A 26,352-nucleotide genomic window follows, 5' to 3' on the forward strand; every position below is an offset into this window, starting at 1 on the left:
AGCTTAGAGCTGGGATAATTTCACCACCCATCCTTACTTAAATTGGTGCCTAGCTACTTCCAAGCTGGGCTTTTATTATTACGTGGCATTTAAATCCAGGACTACAGAAGTCTTAACGAAAGAAGGTAAAGGTGGATTAGGGAAATCATCCCAAGGATAGGGTGGCTGAAGCCAACAAAAGTTGTACAATTTTTAGTTTAGAGACTTGTGCTTAGATAAATAAATGTCAATAAATATATAAACATAAAGTCAGCTTACAGATAATAAAACAAGTTCCAAATCACAGTGTATTTCAAGACTCTCTAACATTTACCAGACATATATCTATGATACAATGAACTGAAAACAACCCAGGGCATGTTTGAACATCAATAAATAGTCATAATTTTTGCCTAATTGTAGCATTCAATTTCTTAAGGCGATTATGCAAGCTGAAGGGTCAAAATTCTCAAAATAACTGCAAAAATTATTTTTAGTATTTTGTCTTTTTAAATCAGGTAAAATTTACATACAGTAAATTGCAAGCATTTTATGTGAATGGTTCAGTGAGTCATGACAACTGTCAGCCATTGTAACCACCAGTCATGATATAGAACATTCCTATTACTCCCCCATATTTCCCTGGAGCTCTTCCCTGCAGTGCCTTTGCTTTCAGTCCCCACGTGTACCCCAGTCCAGGCAGCTACTGATCTGCTTTGTCACTATAGACTGGTGTGCCTGCTCTAGAAGCTCTTAGAAATGGAATCACACAGTATATTCTCTTTTGTATCTGATTACTTTGACTCAGCAGAGTGTTTGAGAGTCATTTATGTTGTGACATATATCAGCCCTTCGTCTTTTGTGTGTGTGAGTCTGGTATTACATTGTGTAAATTTACCATAATTGGTTTATTGATTCACCTATTGATGGGCCCTTGGGTTGTCTCCAGTCTTATTGCTAAGTAGTGTTCTATCATATGCATATACTTCAAATTGTTTATTCACTCACTTATAGATGGATATTTTGTTTCCATTTATTGGATATCATGAAACAGACTGCTATGAATATTTTTTGTATATAAATTTTTTCATTTGGGGAGTGGGGGGTAAATAACCTAGAAACGGAATTGCTGTGTTTTATAATAAAGGTATTGTTAACTTTACATGAAGGTGCCAACTAGTTCTCTACAGTGTTTGCACTGTTTTCCTCTCCTGCCAGCACTGTTCAAGAGTTCTAGTTGCTCCACATGCTTGTTGACTCCTGGCACCATCAGTCATGTACGTTTTAGCCATGATAGGAAGTGTGTAGTGTTACTTCACTGTGTTTTTTATTTTTATTTCCCTGGTGATATGAGCACTTAAGACATTTTTTAAGGTAAGAAGAGAGGGTACCTGGACTCAGGTGCAAAGAGAAAAGGCTAATGGTAGAGTTAACATATTATTCCAGCATGTTTAGGACAGCCCTGGTTTATACCTAGTGTTTTAATGTAATTACCAATAGCACCCCTATTTTAGTCGGCTTGGGCTACCATAACACAATACCATAAACTGGGTGGCTTAAATAACATACATTTATTTCTCACAATTCTGGAGACTAAGAAGTCCATGATCAAGTTCTGGTCAATGACTCCTCTCTGCCTGGCATCACCTTCTGTGTCCTCACAAGATGGAAAGAGAGAGAGGAAGCAAGCTCTCTGTTGCCTCTATGAGGGCACTAATCTCATCATGAGGGCCCCACCCTCCTAACCTCATCTAAAACCTAACTGACTCCTAAATGCCCCATCCCCAAATATCATCACATTGAGGTTAGGGTTTCAGCATATACATTTAAAAACTGGGGATACTCCATAGAAGCCCTGTAATTTGGATTAAGTTTTGCTTTTGAGTGTGTGATATACTTTTCTCCTCTATGTCTTCACAAAACCTGAAGTAAATCTCCATTTCTCAACCAATACATCTGAAATCACATTTGTGTTTGTAAGTCAGGTATCAAGAGCAGAAGTTCCCCAAAGAGGCCCCATCACATTCATGCAACAGTTATTATAAACTCTGATAACATTCAAATCTACCCAGTACTATATGCATCATATTATTAAACTATTAGCTCTCTTCCAGTCTAGTATTTTGCTTTGAAGAATGAAACTGAAGAATGAATATCTTAGTGGAAAATACACCACACTGCAAACTTAAAGAACCACTATTTTCAATGAAAATATATTATTTCAAGTTCCGGCCAATTCTAAAATAAGTTTGAAGATTTATCCTTTAACATTTTATTTTGACCTTTTATGAACTGAAAAAATTACACTTCATAATCAGGTACAAGTTTCTCCACGAAGGCAAAATAAAAGTTGAGCCAGGGATTTTGTCTATCCCTGAAGCCAAATCCAAGCACACGTTTTCTTGACTTTCTCCCATTTTCCTTTCTCATCCTGGCAATAAACTTCCACCAGAATGTAACAATTTTACACTCACATAGTCTACCCCTTTCCTTGTTAGGAGTCACAATATGATAACATCGAGTCTCCAGCACTCTATCTGGTAGCTCTTCATGACTGTTTGAAAATGGATTAATGCATGCATGCATGGTACCTCAATTTGCTTCATAACTCTGAACACATTTTCACAACATAAACTTCCAAGTGGCTGTGTCCTTATGTGATTTCACTTGGCAACTTTTTTAGTATGTACATAAACACAAGATATTCGATGAAGCACCATGGATAATAAAAGTTACAACAAAGCTTGAGACATAATCCCAGCCTTTGAAAAACTTCAACTTTAGTATGAAAAAAGGCACTCACATAAAGAATGATGACATAAAAGGGAGACTGGTAAGAACCCTGTAAGTAACGTGATCGACTGCAGCTTGAAAGCACTGAGGGTCCTGGTAGGATTTTCCCTGCCAGGAGAACCGTGCATGCAAGAGTTACTAGCAAAGTATGGGATAAAATGATGCTTAATAGCTTTGCAAGTGCCCATTCAAGCTACCCTCTGGCTGGAGGGAATAAAGGCTGATCTTTTCTGATTCATGGTGTGAAACATAGGTTTAGGCCCCAATTCAGAGTCACCTTTGCTACTCTCCATCCCAAAATTCACAAGTTCAACACCGAGTCCACTTACTTAACCAACTTTATGGACCAAAAATTTAAAACACAGTGAAAGAATGGTTGACCCACCACGTGGGGAGATGACTTGCCTGTGACTATGCAGAAATTGAAAGTCACACACCTCTCCTGGGCACAGGAAGTGAAAGGGTAGACAAGAGAACTGTCGTTGACCAGCCCTGAGGAGATAAGTCATTCCTGGTCTACCCTAAAATCAGAAGGGGCTCAGCCAGAAAAGTTACATGCTGTCAAGGCTGAATCTACACCCACTAGTGGAACTGAGACCAGTAAATTTCAGTCTTGCACTAAGTAGATTATAGCTCCTTCTTCATTAGAGAGAAACTATACAAGGAAAGAAAGACTATGGGAAGTTAGGTAATTGCATTGTCTTTCTCCTGTGGGCTGAAGAGGAGATATGAGCGCAGGGACAAAACCTTCCTCCTCTCCCCACACATGTCACTACCTTAGAACAGCCTCTCCTGAATGTGCTCTACACAAGATTTGTACCATAATTTGTGACTCAAAATAAAAGTGTTTGAATCTAGTATTTCCTTGGAAAACACAGAATATTGTACCCTTTAGTGGAAGGTTGATTGTACCCATAGTACGGTTTTCTCATGCCTTCCTGTATCCATGTCTCTCGTAGCTCACACTGACCCTGGACTTGAGCATGTGACTTGTTTTGGCCAGTGGGTCAATAGCAAAAACTTTAAAAAGCACTTGAACATCTCCACTTCTTCTCTTGAACTCTTATAATTTTCTGAGGATGCATCCAGACCATCCTTATGGAAAATGAGATACATGGAGCAGAGTCAGTTGCCCCAGCTAAGCCCATCCTAGACTAGGCCACAGCCAGCAGACTGCAAGGCACATGTGTTAGCCACTGCCAAGACCAGAAGAACTGCCCAGCCCAGCACAGCCAAGGTCAATGGTACTGCTCAGTCAACTCACGGATTCTTGAGGAATAATACGTGGTTGTTGTTTTAAGCCACTAAGTTTTGTTTCTTTAGCATAGAAATAGCTCAATGACATATCCTTCTTGGAGATTGCTATGGACTGAATTGTGTTACCCCAGAATTCATATGTTAAAGCCCTCCCCCTAATGTGATGATATTTGAAGATGGGGTCTTTGGAAGATAACTAGGTATAGATGAGGTCATGAGAGTGGGGTCCTCATGATGGAATTGGGGTCTTCAAGAAGAGGAGGAGAGACCAGAGCTCTCTCTTTCCCACCATGTGAAAAGGTAGATATTTAAAGCCAGGAAGACAGCTCTCACCAGAACTTGACCATAGTGGCACCCTGATCTCAGACATCCAGCCTCCAAACTGTGAGAAAATGAATGTCTGTTGCTCAAGCCTCCTGTTTATGGTATTTTGTGATGACATTTTATAACTAAGATTAAAATTGCCATATGGAACCGGTATCATCCAAAATTATTTACTATTATATATTCTCTTTCCATGGAGCATTTCAGAATGTAATTCCAAGAACAGTCTAGGGAGATGCTGGGATAAATAAATTGCGATAACGTAAGTGCCCCAGGATGCCAGATTTTAGAGACATGATGAAGAAAGGACAATCAGGATTTGATGGTGGAAAGTTTTAGGGAAGTAGAAGAGGGAGTAAAAGCAACAACACATGTTTAAAGTCCTGAGAATCTGAGAGGGCTGTGGGATTAATGACAGAATTAGGCAACTCAGGGAAAATGGGTTTGAGGGAAAATAGTTTTGCTTTAGAAATATTAAACCTGACGGGAATGTGCTATCTCTAGGAAGTAAAATCCAGCAGGCATTAGAAAGACAAGAGTGATGCCAGGGAGAGGGGAGTGGTTAGATTGGTTCTGTAGATTTTGTGAGTTGGTGAATGACAACTTGTGAAGGAGTATCCTGCAGAGGGAAGAGAATCCAGAGCCAAGGGAGGCACCTCAAAATGCTGAGATAGAGGTGGGCCAGACATACAGAGGCCAAGAGCTGGAAAATGACTTCTTAAGGCCAATAGCAGAGTTGAGACCATTACTCAAAGCTGTTGAGTCACTTAGCCATTAATTGAATAGTGGATCACTGGAGGCCAACCAACCAAGATGACAACCTAATTGAAATCATGTTGCATGAAGAACAGTTGAAAGAGCCAGACACATTCAACTTGGAAACAGGAAGATGAAGTTGTTGGGAAGGAAGGAGTCGAAGCATTGCCTTCAGATATTGTAAAAGCGCTTATGTGTGAAAGGTGGCGCAGGAATAGTCACTGTTGCTCAGAAAATCCTTCTGTGTTTTGTGAAGTTGTGGCTCCCTTTTTTCCTGGGAGCCAGCAGGCAGGAGTGGCATAGCCATCTGCCCAGGCTACACAGATGGATCACAAATAGAGAGAGCGAATTAGAACACTTGCAAGTCTTCTTCCAAATCCATGGCCCAGCCATCTACAAATAGGTCGTCTCCTTTCCTAGTTTTGGCTATTTTCAATAAGTTGATTTGCTTCCCTAAGTTACCAAGAAAGTAAAACGGGGCCTTCAGATTTGTTCACCATGACCAAAATCTGAGAAAGGTGAGCCAGAGACTGCAAACTCAAAGAAATGGCCTCTGCCCCTTCGAGCCCCTGGTACCCAACAGCGATGAGCACACACAGTAGGCATCCTTGTACCATCTGACAGTTTAAAGGAGGGCCAGTCTCTTGTGAATGGCTTCACTTTGAAGTTCGGGTTATATTATTTCCTACCACTCTCAATAAAGAGCATTTTATTTGATCTCCAATCTGCAAACATTTTTAAAAATTGAACTATAGTTGACATACAATATTATATGACTCTCAGGTGTACCACATAGAGAGTTGATGTTTTTATATGTTTAATAACCTCTCCCAATGAAAGGATGAAGTTCCCAGCCAGGTTCATTCCTCCGTTGGCCCCTTCCTCGACGTTGTCACGTTTAATAGAATTCGCAAAAGTCTGTGTCATAAAATCCAGATGAAGCCACCTGGGCTTCAGGATATAATTTGAAACTTGGAGGCTTCATGCATGCAAAGGAGAAGAAATAAAGTCAGCTATAGGAACACAAGGCTTAAGAATGAAAAATGTTCGAACTTCACAATTGCATTCAGAAAGGGGAAGTGCATGTTTTCCAAAAAAACAGCGTGCTGTTGATAAGGTTAGAGTGCGCTTCAGAAGGAATCTATAATCATCTCAGATGCAATGGACGGTAAGGAAAATGCACAGTATAAACATGTTCTTTTCATTTGGCATGGAGAGTGTGTTTTAACCAGCATTTAAGTGTTCAGATACTGGAACCAGACAACCTAGGTTTGTATCCCAGCTTTGCTGATTACTGGCTGGGTGACCTTGAGCTAGTCCCTTAACCTCTCTGTGCTTTAGGTTCCTCATCTGTAAAATGACGATAACGTTAGTGTCTACCTCAGAGAATTGTTGAAAAGATAAAATGAGTTAATATAGTTACACAGCACATAAAGTGGTGCCTGGTACATAGTTCATGCTCAACAAATGTCATTATTATCATTTTTGCTTTAAAACCATAGGAGAGAAAAGGGTCTGACCCTTTTGAAAGAGTTTGTGGAATGAAGGAAGTCACATTTCTCGTAGGAAGTGCCCAAATGCCTGAGGTAGAAACAAAATGTGTAAACTATTACCTTCTGTCCCTCCTTTTAGAGCAGTTCAAAGCAGTAGGGAAAAACACATGGTCTGAGTGGAGGACAGTTTTTAGAAAGAGCAGTGCTCGGCTAGCACTAATGGATGTTTACCCCTTTGTGCTGAGGAGCGGCCTGGAGCAGCCAGTGTCAGGACCGTGGCCTTCTTCTGCACACACAGGAAGACAAATGTTCGGGTAGGTGGGTTTATACTAGTTAGATGCTAAGGAGAGAGCTTAACTAGTACCTTGAAGTTTATAACTTCCTTTAGCCCCTGCTTTGCAGGTTGCTTGTAAAATCTGACAGTAGCCCATTGGGCAATTTTCTTAATAAATGCAAGTATTTGATAGATGGGTAGTAAGTTCTGCTTTCGACATCTGTTTCTGTCACTAATCTTTCCATGGTTTTCAATTTACTTAGCCCACTGGCACGCAGTTTATAAACTTAAATTTATAGAAGTACTCGCAACTGGAATTTAGCTAGATTAGTTTTGCTAGAGCAAAATAGTTGGAATTTATGGTTAGTAGAAAAATAACTACCGTTTTCGAACAGTTATTGTATCAGGCCTGTTCTGCATTCTTTATATATAATTTAACCTTCCAAGCATCTTTTAGGTAGCTATCTGTACTAGAGCAACTGGCATTAGCTCTGACAGTTACACCCCCAAACTCAGTGAGGGAACACAGTATAGGTTTGTATGTTACTCAATAAGGCCTGATCCCTAAGGGATGCCTCAGGGTTCAGGGCTCCTTCGATTACGGGGCTCCAGCACCTCGACGCCACTTGCTTCCTGCCACGTGGCAGGGGAGAGAAGAAGGGCCACCTCAGCCCACGAAACATCCCGTTCAGAAAATGAGAGCAAAGAACAGGAGATGCCCAGCAGCCACTGATGCCCCGAGTGGCCAGGCAGACACAGCAGAGGTACCCGGCCCTGCGGGAGGAGAAGGTTCTGGACGTGGCCCTGGCTCTGCTCTCCGGGAAACCCCCTTGTCCATCGTCTCTGTGGCCACCAGTTCCTCCCTGCGAGAGGCTCCCCGAGCCCCCCTCTGAGGTGCCTGTTGGGGGGCTGGCCCTCCATGCAGCCGACGGTCCACTTCCTTGCAGAGGAAGAAGCTATTTTCAGTCCTGAAAGACATTTTTAGTACAAGCTTATAGCTATTTTAGCAACGTAAGTCCTGCCAAAAATCAGCAGGCTTCTGCAAGCCATCAAATTTATGTGCTGTCTCTCTCTCCCCTTTTATTTCTGTCCGTGATTTAGACATTCCTTTCCTAGGCTCATCTCGTTCTCGAAAGACCTTGGCAAACGCCGTCCGTGATACGACACACACCGCCACCTCTCCGCATGCTTCTCTCCTGGGCCTACGGGGCTGCTTGGCACATGTGGCCTCCCAAGTGGTCACCGATGTCAGTCGCACCAAATGTCTCACCGTTGCAAAGCGTGCATCTCACCCTTCCAGCCTGTGGTATCAGTTTCCCTGCCTCTCACCTCCTACCAGGTCAGTGCCACTGAGTTGAGGTTTGTGTGAGCAGTGTGACTAACAAATAGGTCTTGGAGGCACCAAATACACAATAAGGTGCTTAATTAACATTTGTTGAATAAATGCAGTGTTATGTAGATATATATGCATATGCATAGATATATATGTAAATAGGTTGTTTTTACATACTTGCATTAAATCTTTCCCTACTAAGAAAACCAAGGTTTATAGAAATTAAGTAACATAGGAAATCACATAACTGGGGTGTGGCAGATCCAGGTCGAGGACCCTGCCCATGCTTGTGTCTCCAGACATCTCCCCAGGAGAAGCCAGAGCAAAAACAGACTCCACATTTGTCTCTGCTTTGGTAGCACATTAAGTCTGAAACCTGACCTTTCCCAGTAGGATGGGATTCTTTCTCTTTGCACTATTTCAACCGCAGGTGTCATCCTCTCTCCACAGAATAATAGTTCCTGTGGGTGACTCAAAAATCACCGTGGGAAATAATCTATAGCTTTTTAATTGATGAATGAGGTTTTTGTGCTATAACGTGTTTGCATAAATATACACAGTGAGCACACTTAATAGATTGTGCCTGTGTTGACATTTCTTTTCTCCACCAAATGGTTTTATTTATTTAATGACTGTTTTCTATAGTCATTTAGGGAGTTTCATTATATCATAACCATTCATTAAATCTAACAAGGATATACACTGTCTGACCTTTACTGTCCGTAGAAGCTTTGACATATTAACTTTGTCTGGTGGGAACATATCTGCAGACCAAGGTGATCAAAAGTGTGGATTGGTCTGAATCTATGCAATTTTTTGTTCGTTCAGTAAGTATTTCTTGAGCACTTATTATTTACTATGTACTGAGCAATGCCTGCTTTAAGATAAAGAAATACAAATACCATATGATTTCACTTATATGGGAAATCTCAAGAACAAAACAAGCAAAGTAGGAACAGACTCATAGATACAGAGAAACAGACTAACATTTGACGGAGAGGAAGGGGGTTTGGGGTCTGGGTGAAAAAGGCAAAGGGATTAAGAAGTGTGATAACATTTAAAATAAATAAATAAATAAAAATAAAAGATGTGTTAAACTAGTAAAAAACAAACCACATGACTGTAATTAATGTAATAAATCATGCTGTGGAAATTTTCTACAGAATCTGACAGTTAAAAAAAAAAAAAAAGAAGTGTAAGTTGGTAGTTACAGAGTCGTCACAGCATAGTGAATAGAGTCAATAATATGGTAATGGCTATGTATGGGGCCAGGGGGGTGCTTGGAATGGGGGGCACACTGTAGAATGCGTGATTGTCCGGCCACTGTAAAAGTTTTTTAAAAGGTATACTATAAAAAATGTTTTAATCACCATTTTCAGTTGACCACACTTTAAGTTGTCTGTAATTTGAATTCACAAGTGTGTGTGTGTCTGTGAGAGAGAGAGACAGAGAGAAAGGGAGGGAGAGGAGAGAGAGATTAATGGCAGTTGGGGAAGGGTGACGGAAATAGTAAAATCGGTGACATCGGTTAGACTAAATGTCAGATAACTCGTTCAGCTACGCTGACAGACTCTGCAAAGCAAGTAACCTTCCTGGAGGTGATGATCTGCGAACAGGATGAAGGTTAAAATAAGACCAATGCAAATGATATCATTTTAAGTACTTTCCCCTCTTAAAAAATATAATGTATGCTACCTTTAAATGTTCAAACAGATAAGGAAGAAATGCATGAAAATAACTGTGATAGCAAAGCGCCGTCTAAACACAACTTCACTCGCATCCTAGTTCCCTGAGTTGGGACATAAACTTTCCTACGTGATTTTTGCTTCCAGGGAAGGGATGCCATTCGGTCTCCAGGCATCGCTTGAAAAGGCAAAAGCAACTGGAAGTAACACGGTGAGAAGATCCCTGGAAGAAAAGAAGGAAACAGAAGTGTTTCGACACCTGAACCCTTTGCCGCTCCCTTGCCTCGGTCCCGGGGTTTGCAGCGGAACGTCACCCACCCCTGCTCATTGCGGACGGGAGTGTGTATTGAGCTCTTTGAAATGTGAGTATTATGGGAAGGATCGCAGTTGCTTTAAATTACAGGAGTTGGCAAGTGCCTGGGAGGAGCAGGAGGTTGTTTAAACCGAGGAAGACAGTTGCAGAACCTCCTACAGCATGAGCTCCGGGCTTCAAACGCGCTCTCGTGCTCAGACGAGCGCTTCGTTTCTCATCAGGTTATTTTTTATATTGTTTTGAAGCAGCTTTGAATCATAAGCACGTATTCCTGCTGTGCATTTTTTAAGGGTTTCTAACTTCATGGGATAACCAAAGCCAGAGAGCCTCATGTTCTGGGGGAACGTGTGATGTCAGCAATGCCTAGAAAAGGTAAGCTACCATTTTCACTGCATTGTTTCTCTCTCCCTCCTGTTCGGCCTTCATCAAAAATATTTACTAGAGGAGCTTAAGACGGCTGCTTGTGAAGGAGTGAGATACTTGTAGGAAGTATATCAAAGAGATGGATCAGAGATTGCTTTCTCCTGCTTTCTACTCTGCTTGACGCGCAAAGCTCCGTGAAGTGTCTTTTGATTGTATAAAAAATGCCATTTCCTTTAGAAAATGTGTGCAGGTCTTCAAAATCTCCACCCCGGTGTGCTTGGCATGGGCTAGCGTGGCGACGGGCGAACATATTGCAAGGTCAGAGTATCTACATTTTCCGATTCTCTTACATGCAACTCAACTTCCAGAGCTACGATCCCTCTATTAACTCAGAAATCCTTCCCAGGGAAGCTTTTAATAACATTCCAAAAATTCTCTTAAATATGGTTACTATGACTTCTCATAAACTCGCTTTGCAGAATGTGTTCTTAAAAGTTAAATAAATCATTTGATTTTTCCTTTGTAACCGCATGAGAGGAGGTTACAGTTGTTATGTCTTGGGGTGGGATGGGGGAGGGGAGTTCAACTCCAAGTTTGTTCGTTCAGGTCTCAGTTGACCGACAAGGTTATTCTCCAAATGGGGTGGCTTTGAATCAGGTAGCGAGCAGGGAGGCTAGAGGATTCCTTGTTTTTCCATGCGCTCGCCATATGAGAAGTTTCTTGTGGTTTTAGGAGGAAGGGCACATAACTGTGTGATGTGTTCTTTCAATTTCCCTGAAAAAGTCTGTTATCAGTGTTCCCATCTTTCCGAGGCAGATTTCCAGGTGCAAAAAACCCTAGCTATTTGCGGAGGTCTGCAGATTCTTCCAGCAGGCTGCGATCAGCAGAGCCCCACGCACACTCATTCCTCCACGCACACATGTGTGCTCTCGAGCAGAAACAAAAAAAAGCCCTGTGGGTTTGACCGAGCTTTTGAGTGGTTTGGGGCATCTAAGCAACCTCGGTCAGCAAAACCCACCGATGGAGAGACACCAGCAGACACGCCCGATAGACTAGGCCTGAATGCCATGTGGGGTGCCCCCCAGGGCGCTGGGCTTGGGTTGAGAAGGGCTCTACCTGTCTTTGCTGTACCAGCTGCTGCTCTGTGTCTGGGATAGTTTGCCTTCTGTGTTAGATTCTGATTCCATAACGTGGATTATAGTGGCTTCCCCTGCCTTTTGTGGTCTCGGTGCAAAGAAAGAGATTAGATCAGAGGAAGGGCATTACTGTAGAGAGGGAGACGGCAATTCAATCAGCTCATTGCGAGGTGGTCAAGGGGACCCGTTCGTTCCTTTCTCCACCCACAGTTGCTAATGGAGGGCACGCGGAACCCTGCTCCCAGCTCCAGCCCTCCTTCCCCTGCCCTCTCGTCTCCTTTTTTCTCTACTTCCACCCACGTCGGCCGTGCAGTGTCAAGAGAGGCAGCAGTGGGTTGGACACTGAATAGTATCTTCGTGCCTCTCAGCCGTTCCCAGGCCAGTTGGGGAAGCCCCCACCCTATTTTGGAGGGGGTCTCCAGGACCCCACCCCATGACCTCATCGCAGGCAGCTGGAGAGCGGGGATGGCCAGCGGTTCCGTGGCGCCTGAGCGCACCCCGGGGACGGGTGCGGCCGAGGAAAGCGCCGTGTGGCATGACGTGGCTGCTGGGGGCCGAGCGAGGACTTTCCATCACGGGTTCCCACGGAGGCTGGCGGCGTCTCTGGAAGCCAGACCCGCCAGGCCCCGCCTCTGGGCCCTTCGGAGGCCCCAGTGAGGACAGAAACGAGAGGCAATCAGAGTTGCTAACGAAACCCAAGCCAGCTGACTCATCCGAGGCGCAGCCACCAGGGGGACTTTGTGATGAAACCTGGATGGGCCCCTGGAAAGGACAGGTCACGGTTGTCCCTAAAAGGACAGTGAGGAAAGGCCCCAAAGTGGCCTAATCACGTCTGTTCACCTAGGAGAGGCTGGGAGGGAGGTGGGAGGGAGGAGAGCGTTAACCAGTGACCTGCCGGGGAGTGTGGGAGCCATGCGGTCTGAACCTGGAACGCATTCGAATTTAAACCGCTTAGCCCAGACTGCCAGCCAGCGTCTCACATCCCAGGTCTGTGAACTAGGACCTGGAAAGCCCCGGGCTCAGGAATCAAAGGCTAGAGGGACTGGGAAAGAGACACCCTTCACTGAGTGTCCGCTCGGTGCCAGAAACCTCACCAAGGCTCTGAATGGGGCCCTTGACTGAGACCAACCATGCTCAACAGTGTAGGACGAGCGGGGAGAGGGGCTTTGGAAATCAGCCTGCTGATGCCAAAGAAAGCTTCTCGTAGAGATGCGTCTGAACTAGACCTTGGAGTAGGATTAAAACATCACGAGAGAGGCAAGAGGGGCAAGAGAGTCCAGGCCAGTGAGCAAAGGCACAGAGGTAGAAAGACCGTGGCTGCTCCCATGAACCAAGAAGATTGGGGGCAGCGAGGCTCTGTTTCCCAAAGTGCATCCCAAGGCACACCAGCTTCCCGGGTTATTACTATGGGTTGTTAATAAGAGGGTAACCAACAGTGAAATGTGGAAAGCTTGCGCCACACCGCAGTGGAGCAGGACTCAGGTTCTCGGGTCACAAACATCTGACTTCAACACAGCTCCAGCCCTTAACGGCCCTGCACACTCAGACCCATTCCACCGTCAGCTTCTTCACCTGTTAAATGGGGGTAATAATTATATCTCTTCTTATAGAGGCATTTTGAGGATTAAATTAGGAATCCATGCAAAGGATCTACTATCAAGTATCTGGCCCGTAAGAACTCAATGAATTTGAGCTCTTATTGGCTATTAAATGTTGCTTTCTTCACCAGAGAACTTCTCACACATTTTAGCTTTTTATTTTATTTATTGTTTTGAATACTTAATTTGCATTCATTTTACTAATAAAAACATATTAATTTATAACATTTTATTGACCGCTTATTTTGTGTCAAGCACCATTCTAGGTACTTTATTTGAATAGTTTCATTTAAAATTCACAATGTATTGGGACTATCATTAGCCGGATTTTACTGTAATCTTTGCTTTATACTTTGAGAAAACTGTAGCCCAAATTTATCTCAAATTTATCTGTTAGTAACTTCATAAGGTGCACCAGTAATCAAAGCTTTCTGATCATCACACATGCTAGAGCATTATTGATTTTCCCATGTTTCTGTTCCTTAATGTGTCCTCTGTCTCTTTTTAATTTATCTTTATTGTTGAAAGAATTGCAGATTTCCTCTTCTCTTCCCCATTGACCCCTTCTACTCCACCCCCATCCCCCGCCCCAGGCCTTCACCACACTATCTGTGTCCATGGGTTATGCGTCTGTGCGTATAAGTTCTTTGGTTAATCCCACCCTCGCCTTCCCTCTGAGGTTCCTAAGTCTGTTTTTCCGTGAGTGGGTCATTAGAATCTAATGTTTTCCAAACTCATTAGAACATGAAACCAGTTTCTCCCAAGGAGAGTCATACACACCTTGGAATGTGGAGCGCGAGCTGGAAATGTGAGGTTGAGCTCAGGCCACATGGCCTCCCAGCCCATGACGTTTCTCAAGATTTAATTAAAACTTATTCATCTCCACCAGGCACTTCACGAACTGACTTCCCGTATTTCTACAAAACAGAAACCCAACCACTGGGCTTCTCATATCTAAGGAAATTAGCTTTTTTCGAGCATTGCCAGCTTTTAGAAGGAAAAGTGACAGCTAAGCAAATTCTCATTCGCAGTCTCACGCCCTAAAGGTCAGCCTTGGCGGGTAGTGTGGGGGCCTGCTGTATAGAGGGCCCTGCAAAGGACACCAGCCAGAATAAAACATGATCCCACCTTTAAGGAGTTATCATTCCCATGGGGAAAATAAAACATGTAAAACGTAAATTAGGTCTACAAGAAAGAATATAAGAGAGGCTCAAAGTGAATGGGAATTCAGAGAAAAGGAGACTTCGGGTCCCTGGAAAAATCAGAGTAATGTGCAACATTCTTTGACATTCACCATGGTCAAGGAACTGTGCTAAGTACTTTACAATATGACTAACCCGTGTGTACTTTGTAAGGCTATAAGGTGGGTTAACTTACCCACTTCACAGATGAGAAAACTGAGCCCTAGAAATTCAGTAACTACCTGAAGTCTTCTAAGAAGTAAGTGGCACAGGGTGATCTCAAACTCGGGTCCATCTGATGCTCAGGGCAGCTCTTCAGAGGAGGTAACATGCCATTTGGCCTTGAAGGATAGACAAGGATTGGTGGCAGGGGCGTTCCAAGCAGCGAGAAGAATATTAGGAAAACCATGAGAGAGACCAGTGTGGGGAGTAGCAGGAGAGCTTCCCTGGCAGAACAAGTGCAGGCATAGAGAGCAAAGGGAAATAAGCTTCAAAGGCTTGATTGGGGGGCAAAAAAGAAAAAATACTTGGTTGGAATCAGGTCATAAGAAGGCCTTGAATGCCAAACCACAAAGGTTGGTTTTTTTTAATAGAGTAATCATTAAGAGTTTGTAAACAAGAAAGTAACTCCTGGGCAGTTCATTAGAACAATGATTTAAGATGATTAATGAGTGTACAAGAGGAGCAGAAATGAAATCTCCAGTTAGGAAGAGATACTTGTTCAAGCAAGAGATAATAGCGGCCTTTGTTCACACGGCAGTTCAGGAGTGGAAATGAACATCGGGCCCAGTCTTCTAAACCCTCTATACCAAGGCCCTGTCCATGATAGCGGTCTCTCAAATAGCCTCGCTAAATCCCATTAGGCCCTGTGAATAGAAGGGGGTGGGGAAGGGAAGAGATGGGAAGGGAAGAGCTAGCTGACCTCCGGGGGCCTTCTCAGCTCTCAGGCTCCATGAAGATAAAGCCCTGAGCACTTTTATGGAGATCATTAACTCTCCAGTTCTTTATTCCGTCACCAGTTTCTGGACTTCTCCTTCACATCAAGAGGGAATAGTTCCAAAAGGACATTAGGGTCTAGAAAATTTTATGAGCTTACAGCTATGACAGTTACATAATGTGATATTGGCATGCGCTGATCAGGAGAGTGTATTTTAATACATCCTTGCAGGAGACAGTCTTATCCATCACCCTGGCTGGCTGCCTTTTGCAACATTCAGCCGTCTGTCTCTTGTGACCAAGAAGTCTTACTATAGTTCACACCTCGTCAGGACCTTGCCCTGCTCTGAATGAGAGTTATTCACTAGGTGTCTCATGAACTCCTCCAGCCCCAAATAGGTGGTAAGTTTCTAAAGAGAAATTCATTCATCTTTAGATTCTCCAGTGCCTTACAACTATAGCAGGTGTCACCCAATCTAAAAACACAGGTCTGCAAGAAATGCCACATTTCTTTTCTTTCATGCAACTTGAATCTGAGTCCAAGAGTCTATGTCTGCAGGAAATTCAGTTTTAGAAGTTATCAGGCTCCTATCCCCACTACTATGAATTTGGGGGACACAATTCAGCCCAGAATAACACAACACCTATGCACAGTGAACTCCTCACGGTTCCTTGGGCATCTCTTTTCTCTGTGTAACACAAGTCTAAAGAATCAACTCTATTCCTTTGCTTTTGTATGAATTATGTTGAACTATGTAAAACTGCTGACCTTCAGCCATTTTACTACCTACAAAAAATAGCAAATTTATATGATTCCAATATAGTGAGGAGACATAACAAAAACTCTCATTTCTTGAAGACAATTTATGTGCCTGGCCCTTAAAATGTCACAGAAATTGTTGATCAGATTCCTGTTTGTCCCTGAGGCTGAGATGGGAGGCTATTCAAACCGGCTTCTAGAATTTATCTACACTGCAGATCTCATGTTCAGCCTCAATGCCAACAGTACAAAACAGCTCATACTTATTAAGGCAGCCCCTTCCATTAAAACACAACTGGCAGCCAGAATATTCTCAATTATACCAGAATCTGGCCATTTTTAATGTCTCTCTATGGGTCCTTGTTCTGCTTTTGAAAGGAGCAAGAAGAAGTCCACCTCTTTTTTCTGACATTTTAAATACCCTAAGACGGTCACCGTCTGTCTTCCCAAAGCTCCCCAGGGTCTCCCTGACTTACAGGGAGGAGTTGCCCCTGGACACCATGTGGTTCACCAGGAATAGCCGCGCCCCTCTTGTTCCAGGTGACTTCACACCTACTGCTCACTCCACGTCAGCTTCCTGGGATGGATCGTGAGCCCTGTATTGAGAAAGAACCTGAACCCAGCCTCGGGTTAGTAAGAAAGAAGGTAGAGTTCAGTTAGTGACACCCAAGGAGAACCAGGTGCTTTCCAGGGCTGCTCTCGCTGCTGATCTGGATACGGCCTGACACCCAGACTACAGGGGAACTATTGCTGTCTCTGATTTAAATACCTTGTTTTTCTTAATGCTAAATTTGCATTACTAGTAAGCTCATCTCATAAAAAGACAAACTAAGGCGCTCAGATTTTTTTTTTTAAACTTAGTTGTAGCAAAGCCTATTTTCACCCATGTTATGGTGCAGCTTTTCTTCGTAGTTAACCAAAAAGAATCAAGAATCTGGAATTATAATCTATTTGTATGCCAGCTGCAGCACGAACCCTTCCTGGTGCTGTGATTGTGAGCAAGTTACTTGATCTCTCCGAGCCTCTGGAGTCCATCACTGACATGAGAATAATCCCTACCTAGTTCACTAGACCCATCGGTGGTATTAAATGAGATATTAGATAAGAAAAAGTACACAAGCTAGAAGGTGAAATACTAATGCCAGTTGCTGGTAAGAGCCTGATATTTTTGGCCAGCCAGCTGGCTAATATTTTCATAGACCTCTTTGTTTTAGGGGATTTCTTCTCACTGGACAAATTGACATCTGGTAGATGATTAAAAAGAAAAGTATGCACAGGAAAAAAGAACACACAGTGAGTGGACTTGCGTGTGAATGTAAACACATCGAGGGGAACAATTTCAGCCTAGCTGGAAGTGTTTCCATGATGCCTCAAGGCGGAATGACCAGATCCAGAGTGGCGCTCCCTGGTTTATTTTAACTCTCCAGGGCCTCAGACATTGGATTTGAGGTGCTTTGCGCTCACCATTTGCTAACTCAAATCTACGTTGCTTTTACCTGCAAAAGAAACATACCCATTTCTCAGGGTACTTCATTAGCAACGCATTGCCACAGTTCCAGGCAGTATACTAAGTCCGAAGCTATAACTCTCATAGGACAAAGCAGGACCCGGGCATGAGGGAACGAGCCTGTGGCTCACCTTTTCCTTGCCCTTCCAAAAGCTGTCCTGAATAAACATGCACATACATGCTTACACGGTATTAACAGCAAGAGCTGGCAGGGCACCCTCCCTACACAGAAGGGATGTGTGTAGGCAAACCCTCATTTAACCTTCCCGGCATCCCTATAAAGTTTGCACTGTTTGTCCCTACTTTGCAAATGAGACCCAAACACTCACCGTCAGCTAGGAGTGACACGAATGTACATGAATATGTAATCCCCTTGCCAAGAGAGCCGGTGCCCTCGTGCCTGTTGTGTCAGAAGAGGAATGTTGTGTCTAGAATGCATGTGACTGCCCACACCCACCGCCAACCCCCAGAGGGGGCGAGCGGTAGAACATCGATCCTTCTGGACGCTTTGGGTCACTGGAAATCTTCATATCCCTTGTACTAGTTCACTCAGGCTGTCATAACAAAGTAATAACCACACGCTGGGTGGTTTAAGTACAGAAATTAATCTGTTCACTGTTCTGAGGGTGTAAGTCCAAGATCAAGGTGCCGGTAGATTGGTTCCTAGTGAAAACCCTTTTCTTGCCTTGCAGATGCCACCTTCTAGCTATACCTGGGGGGTAGGGGGGCCAGGAGAGATCTGGCGTTTCTTTCTCTTATAGGACACCAGTCCTTTTGGATAGGGCACCACCCTCATGACTTTATTTAACTTCAATTACCTCCTGAAAGGTCCTATCTCCAAAGAGAGTCATATTGAGGGCTAGGGCTTCACCATATGAATGGGGGGGGGCACAGTTAAGTGTCCATAACACCCCAGATCCCTTCTATGGAGAATCAGCCCCTCCTGCCTTCTTCTCTTTTCCAAACTTCGCCCTTAGTCTTCACCTCCCAGGTCCCCCTCATTCAGCCACTTCCCTCCTTTCACCCCACTCTTCGTACCATTCTCCACAACGCCTCCTTTCTCACTGTCCATGAGCCCCTCTGTTCGCAGAGCCTCCTTCCTCTCTTCCTCTGCTTTCTCTTCCCGACTCCTTCCTTCCAAACCATCGTCTCCTCCGAAGCCTTTCCCTCTCCCTTCCTTCTCCACTGAGACCCCTCAAGTTGAAACTCCCTCTCTGTCCTGACACCCTCTACCCTGCGGTGCACACGCCCCGAGAGCTGGAGCGCAGTGCCCGCCCCACAGCAGGAGCCCCGAGAATGCTGGGGGCCCCTCCGCACGCAGTTCCAGGCAAGGTCAGAGAAATGCTCAAGATGAAGCGGTGGAAGTGGAAGGAAAACTATCAAAGCCATGAGACCGAGGAAGAACAAAATATGTGAAGCACAAGGCCCCGCCGGGTGGCTGCGATTGAGCATGAAATTTCACCTCCAGCAGCCAGACCCCGGAGCCTCTTCAGACCTACAGTGACCCGGGGGCTCTCTGCTGAGCTCAGGGTGAAGGGCCAGAGGGCAGGAACTGGATTCCTTCGCTGTCGCCCTGACCAGGTCCTGCCCTGAACAACTGGTTCCCCCGGTCTGACAGTGTGCTCTTCAGCACCGTGCTGATCTCCCCCTGGCTATCCAGTGCTGCATGAAAATCTCACCCAGATCCTATTTAGAGTGTCATTTTGTGTAGTGAAGAATGCAGATCTTATCATTAAGGCAATTTTCAGTTGCTGTGGCTATGGTGTTGTTCGAGGACATCTGAAATTTTTGATTAATCAGAAAGCTTGCTGAATGCAGGCTCAAGTGACAGCCGGGTGGTTCTGGGAGAAAGGTATCAGATAAGGGAAAGAAAGGCGGGAGGGAGAAAGGAAAGGGTTTTTTAAATCCTGTTCTATGTTCCCCTAGAGTTGCCCATTTTCCTCCGCTTTCCTCACACTGCGCTCTTCCCTCTTCCCGTCACCATCGCCTTCCCTCTGAGGCCTGCAGAGAAACCCACATCTCCATCCCTGGACACTCCTTCCCAGTGAAAACTTAGTGCTTTATTTCCAACACTTTCTCCTGAACGGAGAAATCTAACCACCATCACAAATTTAGTTTTGTTACCGACCTGGCCATTTTCCCAGAACGCACTTGATAACTGGACAGTGCCTAAGACCCTCGCTGTCATCTCACTCTGGACACCCATGCCAATAGGGCCATTGTCAAGCTGACCTAAGGGTGGCCCAGGCAACCAGAAGTTGAGAAGCATTAAAACCAAAGCACAGGAAGAAAGATCGCAGGGTCCTGCCCAGAGAGGGGAACACTGACGGTAGAGGCAAGATTGATTTCGAGTATTTGAATATCTCCCTCAAGTAGGGCTTCTTGAGCAATTCCCCAACATTTGGCATCAATTACTTAAGATTCTAATCCAGAGAGGATATGACCTGAGTTAAAACCGCAGCTCTGTCATTTTCCAGGCTTGTGTCCTTGGACAACTAGCTCTCCCCATCTCCATTTCTTGTAAAACAAGGCTAAGAGTTCCCATCTCATTAAAGCTGTGCATGCATGTGGTCCGTCCACGTGAGGCTAGAATGTGGTGCTCAATCAACCATCACTAAGATTAATATTCCTGATACTTCTAATGAAATACAATACAAGAGAACGCATCAGACACACAAGGTTATTTAGCTGTTGGGAGCACACAGCATGAGCCCCTCTGTCCCTCCCCCCGCCTGCCCCCTGCCTGCCTTCCCCCTTCTCCCACACCCAGCCAGCCAGCTGACCTTGAGCCGACACTCGGTAAGCTCTCCCATCCACCAAGCTGCGGAATTCCCTAACGATAGCGCAGCAACAGCTCCAACTCTAAGGCGCCTTAACCCAGCATCTGCACTCTCTACTGCACAGGACCGCACTCGACACAGGGTCCGAGTGAGACCCCGGAAAGAGATGCAGAAGGCTTGGCGAGCGGGAGAGGCAGCGATGCCACAGCATATAAATCAGGGAGAGAGAGTTTAGAGGTGGTTCTCAACTTAGCTGCTCCTTAGCAACGAGGGAGCTTTGAAAAATCCCAGAGCCCAGGCTGCACCCAAGACTATTACATCAGACTCTCTGGCGGTGGGATCCAGGCGTAAATAATTCTGTCGAACCCCTGAGATCAGTGTTGTAGAGGAAGTGGGGGCTGACGGGGTGAAAAGCCACAGGGTTGACAAGGCCGTATGCGCAGCGTGAGCACCTCCGTGGCTTTCTTGACTCTAGAGCAGCGATTTTCAACCTTTTCCATCTCATGGCCCATAAACTAATTACTAAAATTCTGCAATACACCAAAAACTATATTATATTTTTTGCCCATCTGACCAAAAAAAAAAAAAAAAAAGGTGTAATTTCTTTATTCATTCCCACCGGATGGCTATTGTGTTGGCTGTTGTCATTTTTTTATTTGACAATCTCAGGGAAAAGAGGCCGGTGCCCCTGACTAAAGAGTCAGGTGTTGCATGTTTTAACAATTCTTGAGACACACCGGTTGAAAATCGCTGCTCTAGAAGGACTTTCAGGAGACCTGTGAAACAGAAATTAGGCTGTGGAAGGAAGGGCTGGATGGTTAGGACACGGCCACAGCGGGCATGGCTGACGCTTCACAAACCTGGAGCCTGCGGGGGACAGTGAGGAGGCAGCCTGAGGGCTTAGCGAAAGCCCAGTAATCGAGTTTTAGGACGTGGGAGACCTGAGCATGCTCCACCCAAAGGCGAGTCTGCCGTACCTTGTGTACTTGCAATTTCAATGTTGGAAATTAGTGAAAAAGTGTTTCCTTGGTCCCGCACATTTCGTCTCGATGCTGTCAGGTCCATCACAGTATCTTGACCAAACACTGCCTCTGTTTTATACGTCACTGATCATTTTAGTTTAACTGCCATTTATTATATTTTCTGTTGTGTCAAATATGTCACTCGATTCCCTCTCTTAATCCTCACAAAATCCTATAAAATGGACAAGGAGACTTTTCAGATGAGATGAACTGTACAGAGGTTCGGTGGTTTGCCCAGAGTCAGTCCCGGCAAAACCAGGATTCAGACCTGGACCTGAATGGCCCCAAACCCACGGTCTTTTACCCCTGCCACGTGCGTCCAGAGAAAGCACAATCGAGTCCTTGGAGAGCTCTGTGCTTCCATCGAAACCTACCAAACGACAAAAACTGCCCTGGAGGGTCTCGTCCCAGCACCAGGGCCTCAAATATGAAATGAATGAAAAAGTACAAAAGTTTCAAAGGCTGCTGCTCCAGCTTTGGTTGCAAGGGCTTGAGCCAGGTGCAGAGCATTTTTGAAAGGGGTGGGCATGAGGCCTTTGTCATCATGGACACCGATGGCCAGGAAGGTGGTGGAGGGGCAGCCAGAATCGGGATTGTCCACAGCTGACACTAATCCGAAAACGCAGCGTCCTGAGCTGCACGCCCAGGCGCAGTGGGGTTTGGACGGGACCGGCCACTCTCAGCACTGCTCCTCTCCGCCATGGGCCCACTCCTCCCTCCTTCCCCGGGCACGGGGCCTTGCTGACTCCTGCCTGACCAGTCATCCGACCAGTGTCAGCTCCCTTGGCGGTCTTCTCTTCCTTAGACTGATTCCCCACGTCCCTTGATGACCCCTGAAAACGGATTCAGACCCATTTGCAAGCATGCTTTCCTCCTAGCACACATGGTCCAGAGGGCTACTTTGATTCCTGGATATTAGCTTAAAGGAGAGTGAAATCTAATAAAAACATTAAAATGAGTGACAAATAGCTATATAATCTGTGTCAAAGAGATGGTTTCCATTTGGGCTGCCATCTGTAGATATTATTACTAGTTTCTCTTTGCATTCAGATAAGGGAGTGAGAAAGACACGGCTTTCCCTGCCAGTCAGAAAGCCTGGAACCTGCTGATGTAATGTCTGCGTGAAAGAGCCAGTGACATTTTGTGTTGCCTCTTGAGAAAATATTTGAATAATGTATCTTAAAAGAAGCTGGCCAGCAAGTTCATTCCAGGACAAGTTTTAGATTCTTTGAGAATAAACTTGGGTAAGGCCATGCCAGAGACTGTTTAGTTTGGACGGACAAATTGCCAACATGCCCATAAAAAGGGGGACCAGCTGAGAACTTTTCTTTCAGCTCTTACTCTCAGGTTTTCTTCAAAATTTAGTCACACAGACATTTGAAAGAAGCCATGTGATGCACTGATAGGACAGGAACACCTTAAAGAGAATTTATATCTCAGACCCAAACGGTCCAGGGAGTTTGCAGTGACTCAGACAAGACCCCTGCCTATGTGGCTCTAATTGGTCACAGAAGTCACCAGAAGAAAGGAACAGTGGTGTGTTTGCTGGATGCCCACTGTGTCTGCCATGTGCCATCCATCCTAACTAGGGGCTGGACACACACGATCTCACTCAGTCCTTTCATCACCCCTTGAGGGGTATCATCTCCACTCAGCGGAAAGGAAGAGAGGCTGAGGGCACCGAGTGAGACAACAGGGCAAAGTCGGGGTGCGACACGGGTCGGCGAGTGTGGCTAAAACTATTTTCTGTCCAAACCTGTTTGATTCCATGAACAAATGAATCCTGGAACATAACAAAAGAAGAAACAGATTCTTCCAGGACTCTGTGGACCCCTGTCCATTCCACCCTTGGAAGTTGGAAGCTGAGGTTTCCTGCGAGCCTAACACTTCAGTCAAGGTGCACCCCTACATCGGTGGGTCTCGGGAGCATCGGCGCCCCTCCTCACAGCAGTTTGTGGAGCTCTGGTTATGTGCCTGTGCCAATCTTCAGCCAAATCCCCCCTTCCCCCAGGGAGAACGTGGCCCAGAAGGTTCCAGCTTCAAAGGAGAGAAGCTTGGACAGGGTCTCGAAGGAATGACAGGACCCACATCCAGTGGAGAACAGGGAAAAAGACTCGCAGAGGGTCCTCAGTGAAGGCCAAGGATCCCCCGCTTGCCCAGAGAAGACCGCTCTGGAAGGAAAGCAGTGAGATAAAAAGTTAGATGAGGGCTGGATACCGGTTCAAGCTGGGAAGAACTCAGGATACAGGGGAGGTCGTTTGGCTTTCTTCTCAGGGAAAGGGGAAGCCATCGAAGGCTTTGGAGTGGAGCCAGGTGGAAACAGTTTCACGAGGATGGCGCTGACCAAGTGTGGGGGAGGGACTGGAGGGGGGAGGCCAGCTGGGGGGCTTTCCTCGGGGGAACTCCAGGACGTCCGGAAGGCCATGGCTGGGCCACGTCCTGTGTGCCACTTGGGCTCTGCCGGGTCCTGTTGGGATGAAGGGGCGTCTTTCGGCTGCTTGTACTCTACCTAATGGACTCACTTTGAATGGCGTAAGTCCTGTGGCCTTTGGTGTGAAATGTCCTGACAGTGAGTGAATTCCAAGAACTCTTTCAGCAGAGAGTGACACCCATCCAAAGAAGGAGCGCCCCCTACAAGCATACTGGCCTTAGGAAGCAGGAGATGGAGAGGGTGCCACTGTGGGAATGAGTGTGATTGCCTCTTAAGGAATTGTTCCCATCCTGTGGGACTCAAAATTCAACAGTAGCTCCCAAGCAGAAACGTCAGAATGTGAAGGGCTCACTTGGACTTTGCTAGTACTTAAAGGATTTTCCATAGAAATAGCGCCACCTCCCCCTGCCCCTGCTCAGTACCCCCACCTGCACCCCCGGATTCTTGCTTTCATCAGAGCAATCTTCAGAGGTCAGTGCCTGAGGAATGTCCTAACCAGGCCTTTTGGTGGGGGTAACAGTTTACAGGTTGTAGAAATTCCAGAAGGCCACGTAGAAAAGGGGCTGGAGAACTCAACTGAATCTCAGTTCACGTGAGTAAATTCATTCAGCTGCAGAACAGTAATAAAACCTCGAGGATCAGGTGAAATTATATCGATGACAGGATCGCACTCACAGTAAGGAGTTTAAAGGCACATTTAGTCAATTCTTGCTATTCGCGGTAGCTACGTTTTCTTTAAAGTCATTCTCAAGACTGAATAAGCAACACTGAACCATTGCTTGTAAGGAAAGCACAGGACTGGGGTCCTGCAAGCCTCTGGTGACAACATTTTCAACAATCGATCACTATATAACCTTGTTTTACATGTGTTTCTATTTAAAGACACTTTTATTTCATGCATATTGTTGACTCATTAGCACTGAACTCATAGCCAGCAGCACTAGAACTGGTCGGTACCTGAACAAAGCTTATCTAACACGTGTATTTTCTCCATGAGGCACAGCACACGGCCACACCCACTTAGGAACTCTAGACACCACTTCTTTGGTTGGGGCTATTTTAACAGCAAAATTGCCAACAAAACCCAACCAATGCAAAACACGTGGCACTAAGCAGACTGTAAAAAGGATACTTGTTTATACTATGAGAGCTGGAAGAAGGCAAAGCGTTGCCTTGTTTAACCTCAACTGGGATTGTGCACGGCGACTACCCAGATTTTTTACAGTCCTGTGCACATCTTCCAATGAGCAGAAGGCACCATGAATATTGATTTGGGGGCTGCAAATAAGTTTCACAAAGTGGTTGAATTTGCAAATACAGAATCTGCAAATGACAAGCACTGACTGCATCCAAAAGTCATTCACACACTTATGTATCAGACCCAACATTGGCACTTAAACACGGTCTGTAAGGGCTCCAGTCAATGCATACCATCTTCATTTATATCTAAAAACCACAAGTATTAACTAGCCCAGGGGACACCATGGTTGTCAAAGAAAATAAAATGTTTTATTCGAGAGCTGGGTTTTTTCCCCTCAAAAGGACACAGATCCCAAACAGAGACAACTTTCCGAGATTGGTAACTTTCATATTTTAGCATTAAGTTGATAGGAAGGCAGACTCTGTTTCTGGAACGTGCACTCATTGATCCGAGCTGTATCCTTGGGGATGATACAGAACAAGGTCAGCCCTTCTTCCACGTGGTGGTCTCTCAAATATTTGAGGTCCTACCCATCCCCTCCTCCAAGATGGCAATTGCCCATAAGTGACATCCCCATTCCTCATAATTCCACTGTCTCTGTCGCTTTCTTGGAACAATGTTCTAATCTATCAGAAATTAACTGCCACCTTCTGCTTAGGCTCTGGAATAAAATAAGTAGCTTCAAAATCAGCTGGTAGGACAGTTAATTTACACAACTTCACTGGGGGTTAATTTGGCAATGTACCTGAAATTCCTGAAAGTAAGGACATCCCTCCACATATCAACATATTCTAAGGAAATAATCACGCTAAGATTTAGTTAGGAGAATGTTCATCGCTGGATTCTTTATAATTCCAACATGTGGAAGCAATCAAAACATCCAAGAATGAAGCCCTATTAAAGAAATGACAGCACATCCATACAGCCACTAAATACTAGGTGGCCATTAAAATGACAATACACGAGTCTACATTGACTCCCATAGGTATTTCCATAATCGGAATGCAAACAAAGATTATCAAAGAGTGGGCACAACCTGACTAGACTTTTTATTAAAACATCTGTCCGCAAGAAAGAACAACATTCTCAAGAGGTTAACAAAAGCTCTCAAAGGGTGAGTCTGTTTCAAGTGTTTTCCTGCTTCTTTATCAATTTTTTCCTACAATAAACCATTACATTAGTAATATGGAAAAATGATTCTGTTTGGTGCTTAAAAAATTAAAATTAAAA

The 26,352-nt window shown here is 44.9% G+C and overlaps 1 protein-coding gene across 2 annotated transcripts in view; it reads left to right on the forward strand.

The window, feature by feature from the left end:
* The first annotated feature begins 10,184 nt into the window (after nt 1-10,184).
* C1QTNF7 (C1q and TNF related 7) overlaps nt 10,185-26,352 on the forward strand; it is an 86,026-nt gene continuing 69,858 nt past the window's right edge. Inside the window, exon 1 of one of the 2 annotated variants that reach the window (XM_081149417.1) lies at nt 10,185-10,256. Coding sequence is in view for 1 of the 2 variants with exons in the window: in XM_081149414.1 (XP_081005540.1) it covers nt 10,558-10,579 (22 nt within the window). In the remaining variant the exon portion in view is untranslated. Of the gene's footprint in view, nt 10,257-10,315; nt 10,580-26,352 lie in introns of those variants that run through there. The other variant, XM_081149414.1, reaches the window with a different exon arrangement.

The sequence above is a fragment of the Miniopterus schreibersii genome (assembly GCF_964146895.1).
Source record: "Miniopterus schreibersii genome assembly, chromosome: 1".
NCBI lineage: Eukaryota > Metazoa > Chordata > Mammalia > Chiroptera > Miniopteridae > Miniopterus > Miniopterus schreibersii.